At 31.9% G+C, this 22,762-nt stretch overlaps 1 protein-coding gene across 1 annotated transcript in view; it reads right to left on the bottom strand.

Moving 5' to 3' along the window:
* LOC102885755 (protocadherin-15) overlaps positions 1-22,762 on the bottom strand; it is a gene marked incomplete at its 3' end in the record, with an annotated part of 563,452 nt that overhangs the window by 230,478 nt on the left and 310,212 nt on the right. Inside the window, exons 9-10 of the mRNA XM_015591761.1 lie at positions 17,325-17,433; positions 5,385-5,497 (exon numbers count right to left, since the gene is read on the bottom strand). Coding sequence (XP_015447247.1) covers positions 5,385-5,497; positions 17,325-17,433 — 222 coding nt within the window. The remainder of the gene's footprint in view (positions 1-5,384; positions 5,498-17,324; positions 17,434-22,762) is intronic.

The following is a 22,762-nucleotide window of genomic DNA, read 5'->3' on the forward strand; positions in this document are numbered from 1 at the left end:
GTGTGGGGTGTGTGTGTGTTTCATTCTTTCAAGAGGAATCCACAATAGGGAGAAGAGTACATTACTAAATATTTCCAGAATTATGAAAGTATGTCATCCATAGCATTTGTCTTGCTTCTTGTGGCTGGACTATATCAGCTCTGATATTTTTTTTCCTCTCCTAACCCTGGCTCACTGAAGGTTCCTATTCAATCTTTCCTAAAGGAAATATTCCTGCCTTTCTTCTCTCCTCTTTATTTCTTTTTCTTTTCTTTTTTTCTTTTTTTCTTTTTCTTTTTTTTTTTTACAAATTGGCAATACTCACACTAGAGCAGAAAGAATAGTAACTTATACTTCACAAAGTCTTTAACAGAGTTAATGAATTTCATAGTTCTTTCATTATCATGGGATATGCCATCTCTTTTATTTTAGAAGAGATGACTGATGATCTGTGACTTGTTACTCTGTCCAACTGCCCCTGATACCTGTGATCTTTCATATCTACAAAGTTCTCAGTTGGAAATTCATGTAGGGGGGCAAATTGTCAAATGCCTTCATGACAATATGGAGCATAATAACCATTATTTATTTATTTATTTATTTATTTATTTAGGCGTTACTCTGTTGGTAATGTGGGGAGATAGGAAGGATGCAAGGAAAACAGGCTAAAGTTGAAGAGATGTATGTGTGATGATGGGCAGCCATGAGGAAGATAACTAGAGAACTGCAGTGAACATGGAGAATGGAGAGAGATTCAAGAGAATTTCCAGAGGTATCTGGAAAGGACTTGAAATGTGACTGAATAGGGACATATGAGACAGATATCTAAAAGGAACTGGGAGCTTCCAGTTTGGGTGACTGGCTGATTGCAATATTATTAATTGAAAGAAAGAAGGCTTAAGATTTTTAAAGGACATATAGAGTTTACCACATTCTTAATTTGATGCAATTGCTTAATACTTAAAGTAGTTATACAAACAGTAATTAGAAATACGAATGTTGAATTCAGAAAGGAAATAATTCTGAAAGCATAATTTCCATACTTGTGATTTCCTTGAGGCAGAGCTTTCATAGATTTCTGCCTTCTCAACAGAGAGCAAAATGTCAGGCACCTAATAAACTCTCAGAAAAAACTGGCAAACTGAAAACTAGCAAATGCCATATGCCTTAAAAACAGTGAACCTGAGCTTTCCATTGAATCCCTGTGAAGTAAGTATAATTGAGATTATTATTCAAATAGAAGCTAAATATTTTCTAGTATTGTGGCATTAGAGATTCATACATATGATCAAGGATTGTAGTAGCTGTTCTCTTAGGCCTCAATCATTCTCAGATGCTGTTGTCCTTTGTCTCTCAAGTTAAAGCAAAGTAAATTGCCAGGAGAACTGGCACATGGCACTAATATTTAATCACTAGTTTTGATTCTGTGGCTCATTTTCTATGTTGAATATATATATTTTTTTTTAGAAAAAAAGAGAATTGTATTAAAATGCACTCAATACATGGCTTTACACTATGCCTTACCATAGGTCTGGCATTTTTTTCCAGAGATTGAATTTATCTATGAAGTTCATTGTATCTTTATTCTGGACAGAGACATAAATAAAATTGTATAAAATACATACACTTTCAAATGTATATATTTAAATACAATGAAAATGTAGGTAACCAAATCCAGCAGCCTTATAATATTTGCTGTACCAGAAAACAATTACAACAAATATTTATTGAGTACCTTCTATGTACTACACATGCATAAAGGTAGGGGCTTGGGCCACAATGTAAAGAAATACATTACAATCTTCCCTCCTCTAAAGGTCCGGAGGAAATAAACAGGCAAACTAAATATAGAAGTCAGAGCAACCACAGGGAGGAGCAGGATGCGAGGAGGGGCTTCCATTCAATGGTCACACCCTTTCATAGAAAGTATCCTTTTAGCATCTGCAGCATCAACAAATCATGAATGTGAATTGCATTGTTGATAAGGAAAGGAAGGAATGATTCAGGAAGAGGGAGAGCATCTGTAAATATCTGGAAGCCAGAAAGAGTATGGAGACTTTAGGGCCCTGCAAGTCCTCTCTTACGGCTAGAATAGAAAGTATGCAGAATGACTGATGAGAGCTAAGGTTTAATGTGGCCATGATGTTGGAAAGAAAAGAAGTTAAAGGTTAGCCTGATGGACAATATGAGTGGGTGAATGAGAAACAAGAGGAAAATCAAAAAGATCATAATACAATGATGTTTATGATATCATTGTGACCCTTGCTATAGTTGTTTATCAAAAAGATTTAGATATAAAATACAATTATGTTTGAGCAACTGAGAGACAGTGAATTCATAATAATTTATCCATTTAATCTTTGTATTAGGTTCCCAGACTATAAAATATATCGACTAATAACATTTTTAATAAATACTACACTTATAATAATTAAGGTGAATTTTCTGGGCTTTGTTATAGACACTCCATGCATGATCTAATTCATTATTATCTAGAATCGAAAATGTGATTTCACATTTCTATATCACAGTTGTTTTTTGCTTTACAACTATGGTGATCACATAACTGTTTATCTAAAATGGGGCATTTTTGAGAGTAAAGAAATATTATGAATAATTATACAAGGCCAAGAGGCATAAATATCAACTATAGTGGGCAAACTAAGTGCTGAGTCTTATTTAAAATGTGCATTTTATTTTAAAGTTGTAATTAAGTGATTACAATTATTTAAAATTTGGAATAATGATTGATATGAATCATTTTTCCTCTTTTAATTGGCATTTTAAAAATTTATATTCTAAAGTTGGTGAACTACTCCATTTTGTCTTTCGAGCTTCACTTTTATATTTTTATTTGTCAGTCTAGTGAATAAATCACTGGCAGAAATAGATAAAATGAAAATGATAAATTTCTAATTCATGACAATCACCAGGGGTTTAATGTGCATATAGCTTTTTAAAGCAGAATTAACTCTTCTTCAAAGTTTAAGAGAAGATACTTCATTTTATTTTTCCTTAGCTTTCGATACAGAAATTGGGATCGAGTCCAATAAAAACTTTTATGGCCAATGAAAAATGAAGCATTATTAAAATAAGAACAAGGGAAGAGGGTGAAAAGCTTACTACAGAAGAGAACTGCCAGATCGTAGCATTTCAATGGACCCCTATACAAAGCCACAATATTAAGCTATTATTCAAGCAGGTGACACATTATTATTCTTAAAGATTGATATCTTTGCTTATTATCCTCTTGACAGCACGCAAAATGCAAAATTTTAATCTAATAATGTCTGTAGAAACTTTTATTAATAATATAAGGTATTATTAAAAATAAAAAAAATATAGCCTATTTTAACTGATTTTTGTTTCTATAATTGATGGACTGTTTCACTGTAACCAAGTTATATTAGGATACTTGAATTTGATAATAAAGGAAAATAATGAATTTCAGGTTTCAAATGAGGCAGGTTTGAAATAGTGCTTTGTCAAGGTTTCTAATTCCCACTGAGTGAAGCACCACATGGCTCCAGGTAGATAGACAGTAGACAATAGATACACATTTTTGAGTTTTATATCGCCCTATGATAAAAAAAAAATGATGTAGTCGATGCATGAAGATGAATCTCATGCGTGACCATTATAAACAAATGGTAAAAGGAATCTTTCTTTGTTAAATGACTCCAATGCCCTTACTGAATAAAATCCAAAGAAACTGGTCTGGCTCCATACCTCATTACCCTGTTAACTGCTTCTAGCTGCTACATCATGCCTCCAAATATTTACTTCTGCTCTTCCTTATGTTCAAACATATTTCCCTCTTTTATTCATTGGCCAAACCTTCTAATATAGCAAAATTTAACTTGGGGAAATCACCAGAAATCTTCCCTGAGTTCCCAGATTAATTTAAATGTGCCTGTTCTGCGCTTCACCAGCACTTGTTATATGTTCTTCTGTTAGCAGTCAATGTGTTATATTTGATTTATCGGCTTATATATCTCTTTCCCATTCTAGGCTACAAATTGCATAATGACAGAGGAACACTAAATAAGCACAGGATCTGGTATGTATAATATAATTGGTGCTAATAAAATATCCCCTAATTTGCAGTAAAATTAAATCCATGTCTATATATTGTTTACAGTGGCATTGACAGATAGTTAATCCAGACAACCTATTATTTCTAAGCAAATGCATCTTGGTGAAGTGAAAAGAGCACAGCTTTAGCTTAGATGAAAATCTAAATTTAAATCTGAGTTTTGCTGCTTATTAATAATGTAACTCTGAGCCAATCACTTACTCTTTCTGAGCTTTAGTGTTAATTAGCATACTACTAAGGTTATGGCTATAATTTAATGAAAAAATATACATAAAACACCTTGTACAATATACATTCTCAGTAAGCTTCCTTCCTTACTTCCTTTTTCTTTCCACTTTTAAATTTTAAAAAATATTCCGTAAGTTTAATTTAAAGAAAAGCTTTTCTATAGCTTTTTTAAAATGAAATATAACTTTTCTTGAGATACATGAGAATTTATTTGCTACAATATTTGCTTTTAATAATTTAATTTTTCAAACAAGGCAGAGAGAGACATAAATATTTGATTACAAAGTTTCTACAATTTATAAAACTTTGGTTTGAATTAGTTCCTGATTTTTTGGACTATACTTATATATCTTTTTATAATAAGCCCATTCGTGACATGGCTTTGGTTCTTAAATTATTCCCTTATTTGCACCCCTCCATTTGATTAGTGCATGACTAATTTACTCTATATATCAAATGCTTGCTGAAATAGAGGAATGACAGCTCTCTTTCACAAAATCTCAGTGAATGATTGAGGGCTGGATATCTTTCATCTTCACAGAAGTTTTTGGAAAGTTTCCATTCACCACCAGCAATCAGGTTCAGTTGTGACCATTTGAAAAATTAAAAAAAAGACATATAAAAATTTCTGGACAAGCAAGATATTTTCTTTTTCTTTTTATGTTAGAAAGAGCAACAACATTTAAAAAAGAATACATTATTAAAATAAAATTATAAATCTATGCATCTTTAAATATATTCATTTGTTAAGCTTTTGCAGATAAAATTCCTTTTAGTGAAAAAGATGAACTATTAGAAGATGTAATAAAGAATAGAATTCAGAATTATATACATTAGATTAGGGCACTTATTACATATAAAATATTCAGTATTTGAATCACATTGTAATATAAAAGTTTATTTTAAAGAAAAGCAATGATGTAGTAAAATTGCTGCACTTCACTTTTATAGTGGAAAATTGACTAATTGCTGTCGAAATTAATTTTAATTTTTATAACATTAAAGTATCTACAGTAGCCTCTACAGTTTTCTTTGATTAGCAGTTATAAATACAAGGAAGTAAGAAATTAGTTTACTTTACCTTAATGACCAAATCAAATTTCTGGTGAAAATCTCTATTTACTGGCTCCAGGAGACTAAGTTCTGCAGTCCTAGGATGCATATGGAAAAATCGCGGGTAATCCTCAGGAGTCCCTGGAAGACATTGAGATTTCAGCATATAATTGAGAACAATTAGTAATATGTGTATCTGCTTTATCTATTTCCCTTCATTAACTGAGGGATAAAATCGCAATTTCATTAGTAAATTAAGTTTCAAAATTATGCAGTCTAGGGAAAGCAGATGCAAATTTGGTATATAATTAATTTGTTTATAAGTAAAACGATGGAAAATGTGTCTTGTTTGGATGATTTTTGCAAATATATTTTATTAAGAGCGCTCTTTAATTATTTAAAACTTCATCACATGAAAAGAGGTATTAGGTGTGGAGAGAGCAAATTTTGAATTCTAAAATTGTATTTTAATGGTGCATAAATCTTAATTATAGCCTGCATGGTTTCTCAAAATATCTTGTAATAAACAATGAGTATTAATTTTTACCAAATATCAAGATGTTTGGAAATTAAAATGAGCATATTCTGTTCTAGCCGGGCAAATATTTTTCTCAAGTATCAAACTAACTACATCAATTATATTACATAAAAATATTTTAAAATATTACATAATATATTTTGATGATACTTTAATGTCTAAAGAGGATATTTCTTAAATGCAAGCATTTTAGTGAGTAGAAATATATTTGTTACAGAAATTTCCTTCAATTGTATCATTATTCTTTGTATACTGCAACATTATTTTTCCTAAAGTGAAGAAAAATAGACATCAAGTTATATAACTATAGAATAAACACATTTGGCCAAACAATAACCACAAGAATAAAACAGCATGGCTTCCAATTATTAAAGCTTACTCTGTGTAAATGCTTTATATAAGTAATCATCAATAATTCTGTAAATCATTCCCATTTTAAAGAGGAGGATTTGAGAGCTTTGATATATTAAATAATGTGTTTAAGGTCAGAGACAAAGTAACACAGAGTTTGCATTCAAATCTAGTTTTCCAGAAGCCAAAAATATCCCAAAATAAATTAATCGGTATTGCTCCTTGCTTTGACTCTGAGATCAAAAATAAATTACCCTGGATTAATGTGAGGGGCAGGGTCAGGAAGTGAAAAAATTACACCAATGAAATAGACTTGAAAATCCAGAAATAGTCAAAATTGCACATGAAAATTTAGCATATGATAAAGAAGTCATCTCAACACATTAGGGGAAAATGTATTTTTGAATTGAAGCATTTACCTAATAGGAGAGCCATAAAGAAAATAATAAAATTGCATCCATTCTTCATACAATACTAGAGTAAACCCCAAATGAAGAAGATATTCATGAACAATAAACAATAAAACAATATAAGTACTTGTTATAGATGAAAACATGAATAAATTCTACTCTAATGTGAGAGAAGGCATATCTTTCCTAACTATGGTTCAAAATCCAGAAGCAATAAATTTGATGACATTACAAAGTTATAAGGCAAGATGCAATAAACAAAGTAAAACCACAGTGACAAACTTGGGGAAATAGTTGCATTTAGATTAGAGACAAATCCCTAATCATATCCCTAATGTATGTAGATTTACGAATTAAAAAAAAAAAATCAACTAAACATAAAAAATAAAAGGTTTGAGCTAGAAAATGAACAGATAGTTCACAGAAAGAGAAAGGCATATGGCCCTTGAACATATACCAAGATGTTCATCTTTATATATAAGAATGATAAATTCAAATTAAAACCACACTGAAATTCCATTCTTTACTGTTAGATTAGCAATGGTCCCAGGTAGACACCATACTCCATTGGTGAGTCTATGAGAAAACAGGCACTTTCAAACATTTCTGGTGTTATTAAATGATTTTTATAAAACCTCTGATGGAGAATTTAGTATAACCTATAGTATTGGGAGATTCTGGGAAGTGTAGGAAGGCCAGGAATGTATCTCTCTACCTACATAGAAATTCCATTGGTAGAACATGTCTGATATAAATATTTTGGAATTCTGGAGTCTACGGAAGTCTTGTAACTTCCAGGAGAGGGGTTAGACAATAAATTGTGATAAATTTCTGTCAGTTACAGGTCTCAGTACAGAAGTTACCCATTCCCCTCCCCTCAGCCCCTTCACAGGAAGCTCTTCACATGTTCCCAAAGCAGTTTCCTATGGAGAGCAGACTGTAAGCTGACAAGGTCCTTGCAGTCTGCAAGGGCAACCAAGGGTTGCCTCGCCTCCGCAAATTCTTCCTGAGAACAAGATGGTGCAAATGTAGCCGCAGGGAGATAAACAAGTTGAAGGTCATGATAAAATGTGGCTTCGGAGAAGTAGAAGAAATAGTGTTGCTATGCCTAAGGGAAATTGCTTATGCCAGCAATGGTATGTTCTTGTAAAAAAGCAGCTTGCAAAAATAAAACTGCACCACTTCTCCACCATCAGTAGACAGTGGACCTCCTGATCCCAGTTTTCTGTCTTCTTTCTTTTCTTAATCTCCCACCATTCCCACTCAGGTATATTTTCCAGAGTCGCACTGGACGCGGCAGGATTTACCATTTGCTGGATGCAGCAGTTTGCATACTGCTTGCGGGAATCAGGGTGGGCAAAAAGGACCCTGACCTCCAAATACCAGAGATCTATACTCTGATGAGTGCTTGTTGCTTCCACTTATGGAGGTGAAGGAAAGCATTATTGTCACACCTGGTATCTCCTTTTATTATTACAAGCCCCTTCCCCTTAGCTAAAGTAAATTCCAAGGGATTTAAAGGGCCAGCATCCTTTATTCACCCTCTTTTTTTTTTTCTTTTTTCTTTTTTTCTTTTTTTCTTTTTGGAAGCCAGGCATTAAAAACATTCAAAAGCAACTATATGTGGGGGAGGTGGTGGATTAGAAAGTCACTGGACACACCTAGGAAAAAGCGCAGACTCAAAATTCTTGATACCTTAAGTTTACACCTGTAACCTTTTTAAGTTTACAACAATAAAAAAATGAACAAAAATAAGAACATTAAACACAAATATGTGGAAAAGTGGGAGAATTTGATTTTCAGACTTACCATGTTATTAAATTCAAATGTGCCATTTTCAACAACAATGAAAAACCCCACAAGGTGTAGAAATAAACAGAAAAGTATGGCCCATTCAAAGAAAAAACAAAATAAATCAACAGAAACTGCCCCTTAAAAACACTTAATGGATGAACTACTAGATGAAGACTTTAAAACAACTCTCTTAAAGATGCTCAAAGAACTTCAGGAAGACATAGAGAAAGTCAATATAATTATTTATGAACGAAATGGAAATATCAATAATAAAAGTAAAGAAAACCTAAAAAGAAACTATAAAGAACTTCTAAAGCAAAAAGATATAATAATTGAAATGAAAAATTAACTAGAGAGGTTCAAAGGCAGAGTCGTGGTTGAGCTGGCAAAAGAAAGAATCAATGAACTCAAAGATAGGGCAATGGCAATTACTGAGTCTGGGCAATAGAAAGAAAAAAAGATTGGACAGAGGTGAACAGTGCCTAATAGACCTGTGGGACACTATCAAGCAGACCAACCTACATGTTGTTGGAGTCCTAGAAGAAGAGAAAGGGGCCGAGAGAATATTTGAAAAACTAATGGCTGAAAACTTTTGAAGTCTGATGAAATATATAAATATAAACATCCAGTCAATGATATATGTAAGATGAATTTAAAGAGACTCACTCCAAGACATATTATAATCAAACTCAAAAGAGAAAGACAAAAAGAGAATCCAAAAAGCAGCTAGAGAGAAGGGACTCATCACACACCAAAAAATCCTAAATAAGATTATCAACATATTACTAATTAGAAACTTTGAAGCTCAAAGGCAGTGGGCCGATATATTCAAAGCACTAAAACAAATAAGCACCTGTCAAAAATAATCCTATATCTGTAGAATTGTCCTTTAAAAGTGCCAGAGAAATTAAGGCATTCTCAGATAAAAGCTGAAGAAGTTTGTTACTACTAGACCAACCCTATAAGAAATGCTCAAGAGAGTACTACAGGTTGAAATGAAAAGATAAGTGAAGATAAATACAGGGGCAATGATAAAAGCTAATATTATAATAACAATAGTTTATATCTCCACTTTGTGTTTTCTGTATAATTTAAGATACTGATGCTTTTAAAAGAATAATTAGTGTATGTTTTCAGGCACATAATGTATAAACTTTGTGACTTCAACAACTGAAAAGGGTGGGGATTGAGCTGTAAAGGAGCAAAGTTTTCTGGTTAAGCTGGTATAATAAATTCAAGTTAGAGTGCTATAACTTTAGGATGTTAAATGTAATTTTCATGGTAAAGACAAAGAAAAATAGTTATAGAATATACACAAAAGAAAATAAGAAAGGAGTTTAAACATTTCACTATGAAAAATTAACAAAACACAAAAAACAGTAATGCAGGAAATGAGGAATAAAAAATTAACAAGACATGGAAAACAAAAAGCAGAATAAAGAAGTCCCTCCTTAATTTCTTTAAATGTAAATGAATTAAACTCTCCAAAGATAAAGATTGGAGGAAAAAAAAAAAGGGATGCAACTATATGCTATCTACAAGAAACTCACTTTACATGCAAAAACACAATGGATTGAAAGTGAAAGGCTGACGTATGCTACAGTATGGATGAACATTGAAGACAATATGCTAAGTGAGATAAACTAGTCATAAGAAGACAAATGCTACATGAGGAATGTCACTTATATGAGATACTTAAAGTATTCATAATTATTGAGACAGAAAGTAGAATGGTGGTTACCAGGGATTGTAGGAAAGGGGAAAATAGGAAATTATTGTTTAATGAGTATAAAGTTTCAGTTTTATAAGAAAAGAGTTTTAGATACAACATTATGAATGTATTTAACGCCATCGAACTATATACTTAAAAATGGTTAAGATGGTAAATTTTATGTTATGTGTATTTTACTATAATAAAAAAATGGTAAAATCATATTAGTATTTACTTTTTGACCTGGAAAATCTGCTTTTAGGAAACTTTTGCATTATAATAATATAAGTAACCATCTAAATATACCTCAAGAGTGGTCTGGTTAAATAAATGGTGATATGTCCTCAAGTGGATATAATTCAAATGTAAAAATAAACAATGGATATCTTTACTCTATAGAGTTATCTTTAAATATATTAAATGAGAAATTGATTTAGAAGAAGTACATATAGTATATTAACCTTGAATATGAACATATATATGTAAAGATAAATCATAACATTAAAAAAATGTTATATATGAGCAAGAGGGAATAAGTTGAGGGAATAGGCGTTAAAGACAGATTTAATTAACTATGCTACTGTCTTTTATTTTGGAGCCATAGAAATATTATATACTATTATAAGACACTAAAATTAAGGACATCTCAAAAATAAAAAAGTGAAATATAGCACATCAATCTAAATATTTAGTTGTTGACATAGACACAAACAGAAAAGAATTGTCCTAGATAATTTTAAAAGATAGGAACTTGAGGTTACATCCTTAGTAAAACATAGCCTAAGAACAAAAGAATTTACTTAAAAAAAATAACAAACTGTCTAAAATAATCATATTGTTAGTATTGTTATTCTAAAATAGTTATGGAAGTGTTTTGCAATAAATGAGCAATTACATGGTATCTTAATTCTGTCATTCTCAGTGTTGAAAACTGGATTCTTGTCATAGAAAACTGAATTGCCATAGAAACTTATGGAAATTTGAGGCTATTCTCCAAGTTTTGACATTGTAGACATACAGAAATTTATGTTCAGTCTTGATCAAATGTTACTGATGAATACACCTATAATTTCCTTTGGTAGAAGAAAAGCAATTATAATATACCTCCAGTTGATTTTAAATAAAAACCTTTGAGTGACCTCTGAATATTGAATACCTCACAAAAGCTATTATAAATGAAGTATAAAATGTCAAAGAACAGAAGTACATGTCTAAGTATAAGAACCCTAGAGATTCACTTAAATTCTCATTTTAAAAAATTTGATATTCATTCCATTTAATGAAACTACGCATAGTTCATCAAAAATGTTGATTCTACCAAAACACCTCCAAAACTCTGGAGTTTCTCCATCAAGTTCTTGCCTTAATTTTTTATTTTGGAGTTAAACATATCACAATTCCACTTCCCGGATAGTCAATTCATCTGCTACATCTTTTATATAACTAAAATGTTGTCAATAATCTTAACTATGTTTTCTTCTATGCTTTAAAAACATTTTTTTTTGTAACAAATTATCCCTAGGTTCAAATCTATATGATAGATACTACCTCTAATTTCTTGTTATGTTCTCCCATTAGTTAAAAGTTTATCATTTTTTCCTTTAAGCCAGTACATTTTCTTTGTGTATCTTTGATAATTCTAACTGAAAACAGTAAGGTCTCTTTGTCCCAATTCCACATCTTTTCGTATCACCTCAGGTCTAAGTCCATTGCCTTTGTAAACTTCTGTTTAAGCTCTTTCTGATGAATAATAAACGTTTTTTTTTTAATCCAAAATATTGACAAGTCTGTAACTCACCCCTCCTTGAAAAAAATCTCAACTTATCTTTTAATTGTCTCAAAAAATTACACTATTAGTAGCCAATTTTTGAACTTAGGAAAATTCTACAAAGATATGCCTGGGTTGCTTTTCTTATGCATTTTTATGGCAGTACTTCTAAGTGTGTACTTCTTGGTCTAGATGCATCAGAAAGACCAAAATCCTACCCCAGATTTTCTGAATGAGAATCTCTTGAAAAGGAATGTCTGGAATGTGCACTTCGGATAATCTCAGGTGATTCTCATGCCCTCTAAAGTTCAAAAACCACCACTGTTGGGCAGATGAAATGTTCATATCTGTAATTTAAATATAAAAGAACTACAAAAGCCAGAAACTGAATTTTTCCTAATAGTACCACCATTTTTCTGACTAAGCAGGTTCAATTTTCCACACATTGACCAAGTGATTCTTTCTTTCCTATATCATTGTCATTCACTCCTACATGTTTCTTTTGTATAATTCTACTTTCTCCTTATTCAGAGCCTTCTTCTTTCCTTCTTGGACCACTGTGATAGCCTCCTAAATCTTCTGACATTCCATTTATTTATCATCACTGAAGTAAATTTCTAAAATTCCACTTTATTCTCTCAATTATGTAGATAAAATTTTACCTATTGTTTACTGTAGTCATTCCCAAAGTGGGATTAAGAAAAAAAACATCAATTTCTGTTTTTTTTTATTTAATGGTGCAATTTATATACAATAAAATGTACAGATAAGCTTCAATGCTTTTGAGCAATATACCCATGTAACTATCACCCCTATTAAAACAAATTTTGTATTTATTTCATCCAAAAATAATACAAAAATAAGCTTAATAAAAATTAATATTCAGTTGACACTTGCTGCTCTTGGTATGTTTGTAGGGACACAGGTGAAGAGTCTTAAGGGAGGTGTGCAATTACACAGTGTGGAAAGGTTGATGAGCACACTCCCCTGTCTGTCTGCTTCAGCATATTGTACTGGATTTTGGTTTATAATTGGCCAGTTAAAGTGAGCTGTGTTTTGAAGTATTCATTTGTCCCTAAACAAATACTCATGTAAATGATAAATAGTTGGGAACTATTTCTTCAAATGGACCTGAGATTAAAGATAACACTAACGATGCACGCAAAAGTGAACACCAAAAATGGGGCAGGACACTAACTTCCCACGCTCTTACTACAAGGACTCAATCAGTCATATTTCTAGGTCAAATCATGAAGACCGGAAATAAGTCACAGTGACAATTTTTAAACAATTAATAAAGTTATTTGAAATGTGGTTTTATAGCCAATTAATAAATAGTATTCAGTACTCTATGCAATTATTGAGTATTAAAAACTTAGCTAATAATAATAAAGCATGTATAATTTTTAAATATTAGAGAGTTTACTCAAACTTATTTTTAACTCATGGGATGAGGAATCAAGAACAGTTATATCTTCAATCTAAAATATAACTATCTTGAGCTAACATATACACAAGTTATTTGAAGTACATCAAAAATGGTTACAGATTTTTTGTTTCCCATTGAGAAACAGTCTATTTTCTCTCTCCTTCAGTCTGGGGTAGACGTGTGCTTGTTTTGACCAATAGATAGTAGTGTAAATGATGCTGTTCTAGTTCCAGGACCAGCCTTAAGAAGACTGGCAGCTTTTACTTTTACCCTTTTAGAAGCCAAAAACAATGCTGTCGAGAAGACTACCAAATGAGGCTAGGCCAGAGAGAAGGGGCAAGTGATCATGTTGGATATCAATTCCTGGCTTGTACCCAGCTGAGTGCAAACATTTGAATAACATCAGCTACACCATGTAAATAAAGCAGAACTGCTCAGTTGATCCCAATCAACCCACAGAAACATGAGAAGTAATAAATTGGTGCTATTTTATGTCACTAATGTTTTGAATAGTTTATTGTACAGCAGTAGAGCACTAAAACACTACTCACTGTCTTTACAGTTTCCTTTATGTTTCTACAACTTACACTGTTCTCATGTTTTGGAAAATTTTGGTTTATTTCCACAGAGTCACTTGCCCTGGACTTTACTGTTTTTCCCACTGGCTGTGACATGTTAATGACTGAAGCAACAGAGCAAGGCAAGGGTAGGGTAGGGATAATCTTTCTCACAAACCCCAGGCTCATAAACTTTTGAGCTGTTACTTGAGAAAGAAATTAACTTCTACTGTGTTTGATTTAAGTCACTGTAATGTTTTGGAGGCTCTTTGTAAAAACATTTCAGTTTGTAATTTTACTAATATATACTCTACTAATTTCATTACAATAGATAACATATTCATCTTTGAGTTCAGTGTACATTCCCATTTTTAGGGAAATCTATTTTTGTGAGTTCCGGTTTTTGTGGCTTATTATTTCACACTATGTGATCCATATGAGGAAAAGGACAAGGAGTTTAATGTGTTCAGAAATGAATAGTTTTCTGGAATGATTTTCAGGGGAAGCCATAAAAACATGAACAATATTGACACTCAGTAAATATGACCTGCAAAATGGAAGAAACATCTTCCAATAATGTATGCCACAAAATCTAACTTCTCTCATGCCTAAAGGATAATGGTAATAATAATAATAATAAAAATCCACAATACTTTACTTTATTACCTAGTAATAAGTTTCTGATAAAGAGAAAAATAACCCCAAAAATCCAAAAAGGAAAAAAAAGAAAATAATTTCTAATTTGGCGGAGTTTAAAATTGGAATCAGAATTCTAGAGAATAGAAAGGCATGAGGAAAAGCTAATAGACTCCGTGCAAGGTTACTTAATGTGTGAAAGATCAGAACGCGAAAAAGGGCACAGTTATAAGCTGTGTGTGTGTGTGTGTGTGTGTCTGTGTGTGTGTGTAAGCACACACTTCTATTCTTACCAGACTTGTATGACTTAGAAAAACATGCTTTATTTTTCCTTCTAATGGTAATTAATGACATCAACTAACACTATTTGACCAGTAATTTTCTTTCAGACACTATTACATATTTACATCTATTAGATCACTCCTCAAAACTCTTTTATAGAAAGCTTGATGTTGATGAATCCCATTTTAAATAGGAGCAATCTGAGACAGAGAAGTTAGTAACTTGCCTAGCATTATATGATTGGGAAGTGTTAAACTCGGGATTTGAACATTGATAGCACAAATCCAGAAGCTATGTTTACAATTTCTGCAATGCCTTGCCTTCTAGAAATGTAAATACTATCTAAGCATACAATTTTATTTAATATAGCTGTGAAAGCAAAGTTAGTGTTAGAGGTTATATCTATTCTTGAGGACTATCCACCATCCTAAAGTTAGAGGTTGATGGAATGTAACATCATTATTTCATTTTTCTGCTTGAATCCTTTCATTGGTTCTTCATTTCATTCAGAGTGAAAGACAGAGTAGATCAATAGTATACAAACCTCTATTTCCTGGCACTCTGTTATTTCTCACACCTTCTTTCCACTTGCCTCTCACTCATGCTTTTCCGATGCTACTAGGCTCAAACCCACAAGGCAAGCTCCAGCTTCTATCTCAGCCTAGAAACTCTTCCCCAAGATATCAACATGGCTAACTCCTTTAACTTCTGTAAGACTTTGCTCAACCTCACCTTTTCAGTGAGGCATTTCCTGATCATCTTATTTAATACTGCAGCTTATGTTGTAACACCTCTTTCTGCATTTCCAATTCCACTCATCCAGCTCTATTTTTTCTATAGCACTCACTAGTATCAATCTTTTGTAGTATATACATTTATTTGTTTATTATATTGTTTATTACCTGTCTCTGCTGCCAGAAAACCATCTGTACAAATTGAGGAATCTATCTTGCTCCATAGAGTAGGTGCTCATTTATTGAAAAAGTGTAATTTTAAAATAAGTATAATTTTTAAAAGTGAAAGAAACTTATGAATGCCAATGAATACCAGACCACTCTGAGTAGCATGCCTCCCCAAGACTATCTTTAAATTTCATCTACTGGACTTTGTGTATGCAGCATCATCTGTCTAGATCATTCCTCTCCTATTTTCTGCCTGGAAATTCTAGCCTTTCTGCTAAAATAACATTTCCTAAGCAACTCTCAGAAATTCTAGCACTCTCTTCCCATGAGCCCACATGATGTGTGGCTCATACTTTATTTATAGTGTTTACAATTATGTGTTTTAATTCATCTTTTGATGTGTTCTAGCATAAACTCTACCCCTCCCTAACCTAGAACATTTATCTCTCATATTTGTATCTATAACATCCAGCACAGTGATTGACATACTGTCAAGCCTTCAGTTAATAAAAATTTTAAAAGTGTCTATTTCCTTTTATATATGCCAGGCCTCTCTAGACTTAAAAGAGGCTTATGCTTAGGTTCATAAGAAAATTTTTAAAAATTTTAATAGTCTAATCTCAGCAAAGGGTTTATGATATGTGTGTAGTTCTAGAGACTAAAGGCTTTAAACAGAATTACTTGAATTTTCTTTAAGGACAGCATTTCTAAGTAGGCTATAGCCTTATATTTTGAATCTGTCTAATGTCTGCAGGTTTCTGTGTTGTTATATATGTATGCACATATACAGGCTGGAGGCATGAGAATAGGAAAGGTTTAAGAGTAATGTTGAATTTCATTGAATAGTTATTTTCAAGCACAGTTCAAAAACAACTCCTTCATTAAGAGATGTATGGTCTGTCTCACACACATCTGTCCCTCTAGAGACTAAAACCTTGCAAAGCAACTACATCCATATTTTACCAAAAGCAATTTGAAGGGTGGGGGGAAGCAATTTGAGTAGCATAATCAAATTCTCATCATTTTTGCTTTTGGTACAATTAGCAGTACATGCACAAGGATGGATTAAGACAACTCCTGTGAAATTTTTCAAGGAAAAATTAGCCAAGGGTATAATACATTATGTGCCCTTGGGCTAATTATGATCTTTTTCTTTCTCCCATATGGCTCCAAATGCCCTTATTTAATTCAGTCATGTATTTTCAGAATTATTTAATTGATCCACCAATGATAAAATACTGTAGAGCAAACTGTGTAAGTTTTTCAATTGATTTTTCAATTTTTTTCTTAGGGAATTTTTTATGAGGTGATATAGAGAAAACTACCAATATGTAAATCAACCTCCCTTTTTTAAAAAGTTGTTTTGCTTCTTCAATAAAAGTTTTTTTTTCTACTTATTGTTTTACACATTCCACTGAAACTAATTCTGAGAAAGAACTGTTACTTTTAGATTCATTTATACTTAAAAATAACAGTAATTTCCAAAAAGAAAATCTTTGTTATTAAAGGTGTTTACTCTGATTTGAGACAATTTTTATTTTATATGATTCTGGAGTGACAACTGAGTGTAAAATGTTAGCAGGTACAAACCAACAAGGATGGAATAGAGGATGCCCGGTCTATCTGATGGTGGCTGAATATTCCGGTCCTGATCAATGGCTTGAATTGGTGGGGTAACAATGATGGGGTTCAGTTCTTCCTGGAAAAAAATCAGAGCATTTAGTTCAGCTTCATTACTAATACCTCATGGAGAACTGGCATCCAGATATTACAGTTTGGATAGCTAGATAACAAGCAAGCCAATAGTTAAATTTAGGTTTATGTAATACCTTAGGCTACTTATTTTAAATATGAAGAGGGAGCAAGGTGTCCTCCAAGTCAAAATAAAAAGACATAGTAATTACATGCACACAACTGTATATCAGGAATTTTTCCTAAAAGGAAAGCAAGGAAGAAAGACATCAATAAATTTTGAATTTTCTCTAGATAATTTTATCAAAAGAAATGTAAGGCTATCAGTATGATTTTTATCTTTGGCTTTAAACAACATTTGTAAGAATATTTATATTCTTTTCTTCCTAAATTGTGTTTTAAAGTTTCAAATACATTAACTATATTAAAATAAAAGCTTTAAAAATGGATGTTTTAATTCCCATCATTGCATATTTCACACAGTTAAAATTAATTATACATCATGCAGGTATGTACACATAATTATCTGCAAGAAGTTTCTGTTTAAAGTTTTAATACAGTTCTGTAAGGCAGTGTTTTCTAATTTGATGTCCAGTAAGTAGTATTCTGTTCTGCTATCAAGACTGGCAAACATTTTTCTACAAAGGACTGGAGAATAAACAAGTTTAGGCTTTGTCAGGCATGCAGTTTCTGTTGCAGCTACTCAACTCTGCCATTGTAATAGAAAAGCAACAAGTGGGCATGACTATGTTGCGATAAAACTTTATTTACAAAAACTTTATTTACAAGGATATAGGTTGTTAACCCTGGTTCTAGATTATAATGAATATGCTAAAAAAACAAATGTGAACTCTGCACAGGTAACCTTGGGAAACATGGTTTAAAATAATATTTTAAAAAGCTAATCTACTGTACTGCAGGTCTTTTCAGAGACTTAAGTGTGCTAATTTTGCATAATGCTTGTCTAAGAAGAGAGTATTTTTAGCATATTTTCTAGAACCACACATTGACATCTCCCTGAATTAATACCCTTAGAATACAGTTTGGGAAATACTGCTTTAAATCTTTGCAACCCTTAGTACAAATATAGAAGCGGTAATTCTAAAGGGAAATAAAGTCTATCTCAATATCTGACAATTTCATGTTCTAAGGAATTACTGCAATGTTCTTTTATATTACTCCTCTCAAATAATAGAACCTTGAAACATACCATGTACATTTATATAAAATCAGTAGTTTCTAATCTCAGCAAAAAATTTATAATGTTGGCATGCTAAAAAAAGAGTGATGATATTAAACCATCATTTATAATTTTACTTTATGTTATTAAGTTATATTATTATTAAGTTATACGTATATAAAGTATAAGTGTGTGACTAAGTTATATTGAGTTACTGAAATTGTAGTAATTAAGATATTCATTGGCTAATAACTTGGGGCTCACATACATCTTAGTGGCTCTGTTGAGTTCATAATCTCTAATGGGTTCTCAGTGGTCTAAATGCTATCAATATCTTCCTAAAAATAAAGAGCTCTAGGCAGGGATAACTTACTAATATTCTACTCACTTCTTTAAATTTGGATTTGGAACCATGAAAATGTCAAATCAGTATCGAAATTACTCCATAAAATCCAGGTTAACTACTGTTCTCACACAATACAACACTCTTTGTAAACTCTTCCCCCTACTACCTGCTTCTGTCCCTCTTTCTCTTCATTTCATTCTCTCTTCTATCCCACCTCCCTTTCTCCCTATTCTCCGCACCACCACACACATACCTTCCCAATAGTCACTTGGCTTTCTATGTAATACATTTATTTCTCTTCAAATTGAAAAAAATCTGAGGCTCTTCAAAGTATATATGTTTGAATGTACGAGTTAAGGATTGATCATCTCGTCCTAGTCATTTCTCAAAAGAATCTGATTCCATCAGCCAAAGTCAGCTTACAACTCAGCTACATTAGTCCTGGAATTAAGTCTGTGGTAATTTTTCTGAAAGTGTGGCTCTACTCAGACATTGAGGGGGCATTACAAATCTCAGGATTTTCTGTCATCCCATCCTGTTCCCATGGTCAGAGAAATACACCAAGGGTTCCTAAACAGACTCTAGCTTTTTGAAATAGTTACCTACATTTTTTTTTTTTTTAATAAGCTCTTCCATTAGAGTGCTAAGTACATCATACTTAGTGTATCCCTTCCAAGCACCTTCACCCTGCTTATGTTTGTGGCACTGCTAAGTAACAAACGCTTAAGTGGTATTAGTTTTGGTAATTAGCCAGGTAGTTTAAAATCCTCTTCCTATACTGTCTAAAGTTATTAGAATGAACAATGGAGACTTAATCACATTATTTAAAATTATATAAACAATAAAAACTAAAAATAACACAGCAAACAAAACCAAGAGGGAAGAAGTGCTAATTAACTTTATCATCTTTCATATATCATATGGTGAGAACTGAAGATATAAAAAAAAAAGGGTGAAGTTTAGAATTATGTTGGTAATCAGAAGAATTAAAAATGGAAATAGCAAACTGTAAATATTGCAGGAGAATGAGTCTGGAAGTTAGTGTAGGTGAGATGAAAGATATCTATTTAAAGCTATTCACTCCTGTTTGACTATGTAGTTACCATACGCTGTACTAATTTTAATGTTATAAATAAATAAATTGCACTAGTGAGAATAAAATAAAATGTCCTCTTGGTAAAGGCTTCAATATGTTTCTGGAAAATTAGGAAGTATGGTGTCTTCAATAACTTAGGACTGAACTATTTCCTTATAATATTAGCAACTAATATTAATAAAGTATTTTTTCTGCTACCATTTATAAGTTTTTAGAAAAACTAGGTGAAAAGAATGAACTCTCAGATATGATTTCTAAGATAACCTCTCAAATAGACTATATTCTTTGTATCTTGAGAATTTTTAACACTACTAATATTAATGTACTACGTAATGACATTTTAGTCAACCACGGACCACATATAAGACATAAGATTATAGTGGAGCTGAAAAATTCCTATCAGCTGTTGTCATAGTGCAAAGTATTACTGTTTTGTGCCTTCTCAGTCTATTATCAATAATGCTATGGGCTAGAAATGCCTCAGGGGGCACTTACCTGGGTGCACTGAGCTTCTCACAGTACTTAGCCCCTTTTAAAACCAGTATTACCATGGGATTGACCTTTGGGCTTTTTTACCATTGCAAGATGCCCTCAGTAACAACCATTAGGAAACTCTGAATTAAGAAAGAGTTTATTACCTACAAGTCTTGGAGCATACAAGGTATACCAAGAAGCATGCAGCAAGGCCACAGGTAGAGAAGAAGAGCACACAGGTACAGGAGCCTGGGGTTCTGCTTTTATTGAGTTTGAGGGGAGGATAGGCTAGAGTTTTTCAGACTTACTCTTTATTGATAAATTTGAAGGTAGACTTAAAATACTTTAGCCAATTCTTATATCTTAAAAAGTTTTCATTTTACAAATAGGAACTAATATCTATCATTTACCAAACAAATCAATGGGGTAGTAAATCTTAAAAATAAAAACTCATATTTGACATTTAGTAGAATTGATTAGTAAAGCCCCCAGCCTTGGTTGAGATACAGAAAAAAGAAGCACTATTAAATTCTAAATGTTCTTCAACTTAGCATTTGAGTGATGTCTTCTTATGAGTAAGGTACACATGTTATACCAACCTGCTAAAGTATTTAATATTACATAAAGTCATGATAGCAATCTCCAAGAGTTGTCTATAGAAAGCCTTTCCCTATTATAGTGGAAAACCGAAAAAAGAATATATTCAGGGAGAACTCTGGAAAAGTAAACTGAGCTCATAGAACCACAGGTGTCTCTGGCATAAAAGCCAAACCTGGATATTATCTTCAATTATTATAATTCTTAAATGTCCACCCTTCTATTTATATATTAGACTCATCATTGCTTAGATTTATGATCTATATTTTAATCAAATAATAATCTTACAGTAGTTATGTTAAAAAAGTAAAAACTTCACCACCAACTATAAATATATTCTAGCGCTAATAATTAAGCGATTTGAAATTTTAGCAAACTACATAATTTAATATCTTAAATTACTATTATTATTAAATTACTTTCATTAATATTATTAAATTACTTTCATTAATACTATGTGTTCTTTATACTTAGACACTTCTTTTCAATATATTTTTTTAAAAACTTATTTTCCAATTTATATTTTAAATCTATCATACACTTTCTTTGAAAAAAGAATAAGATTTACACTATAGAAAGAAAATTTGGTATACATTGTTATTCTTATTTCATATTATATTGCAAATGTGCTATTTCTTAGAAGCTTTTTAAAATATTTAGCCAAATTATTGTTTGTTTCTATATGTTAACTGACACAGAAAAGAAGAACAAATCAAACACGTTCACATACACTCTCAACAAGACACATATATAACTTACTTACATATTCCCTTAAGAGGCCAAACACTGTTTTTTCTTTGACTATTTTTGATTTTTTTCAAGTGGCGGAAACATCAGAGTGTTTGAAAAAAGTGTCAGATATTTTGAAATGTTCTCTTCCTTGTGTACATTGTCTCTACAAAGAATATTGTGCTTATCCATATCAAAATTTATCACACTCTTATTAAATGTCTGTTTGAGTTTCCTTGCCTATAACTTTCTTGAGAGAAGGGATAAGTTCTTTTTACTTTTGGATTTGTAGCGTCAGAAACCAAGGTGGAACATGAGTGATCAAGAACTGTTGAATAATTTTAAATGTTGTAAACTCAACTTCTCAATTCTTGATTATTTAGAGTATTCTTGAGCCCATAAACTCTAACCTTGCTCTCTGAGTTTCTATAGGCCATTCAAATAGACATGCCAATATTATATGAGTATTCTTTTATAACTCAGATCTTTCTGTTACAAAGTTACTGAATACAACTAGGGGGGAAATAATGTGGCCACGAGATTGGGTGAAAATATACAGATAGTGCTTCACTGAGCTGGTCTTTTGAATAGTAATGATGAAAAGTCTGATAAACATTTCAGTATACTGGGTAGTGAACTCCTGTATCCTACGATAAAACATGCCAAATTTACTAATAAGTAGCAATACAACTTTTCAATTAACTATTTAATCCTCAGAGAGTGAATCCTAATTTTCAAAGTGAGGTTAATAATATCTACATTACATATTTGTGAGAGATTCATAAAATAATGTATATAAACAAATAAAATAGTAAGTGACATGCTTAATATATAAAAATTATTAGTGCTATTAAAATTAATTTATTGCTTTTATTGGGTAATATTGATACTAAAATTAACTTCAAGTTATAAGC

This window comes from Pteropus alecto, unplaced genomic scaffold, assembly GCF_000325575.1.
Source record: "Pteropus alecto unplaced genomic scaffold, ASM32557v1 scaffold306, whole genome shotgun sequence".
In the NCBI taxonomy this organism is placed as follows: domain Eukaryota; kingdom Metazoa; phylum Chordata; class Mammalia; order Chiroptera; family Pteropodidae; genus Pteropus; species Pteropus alecto.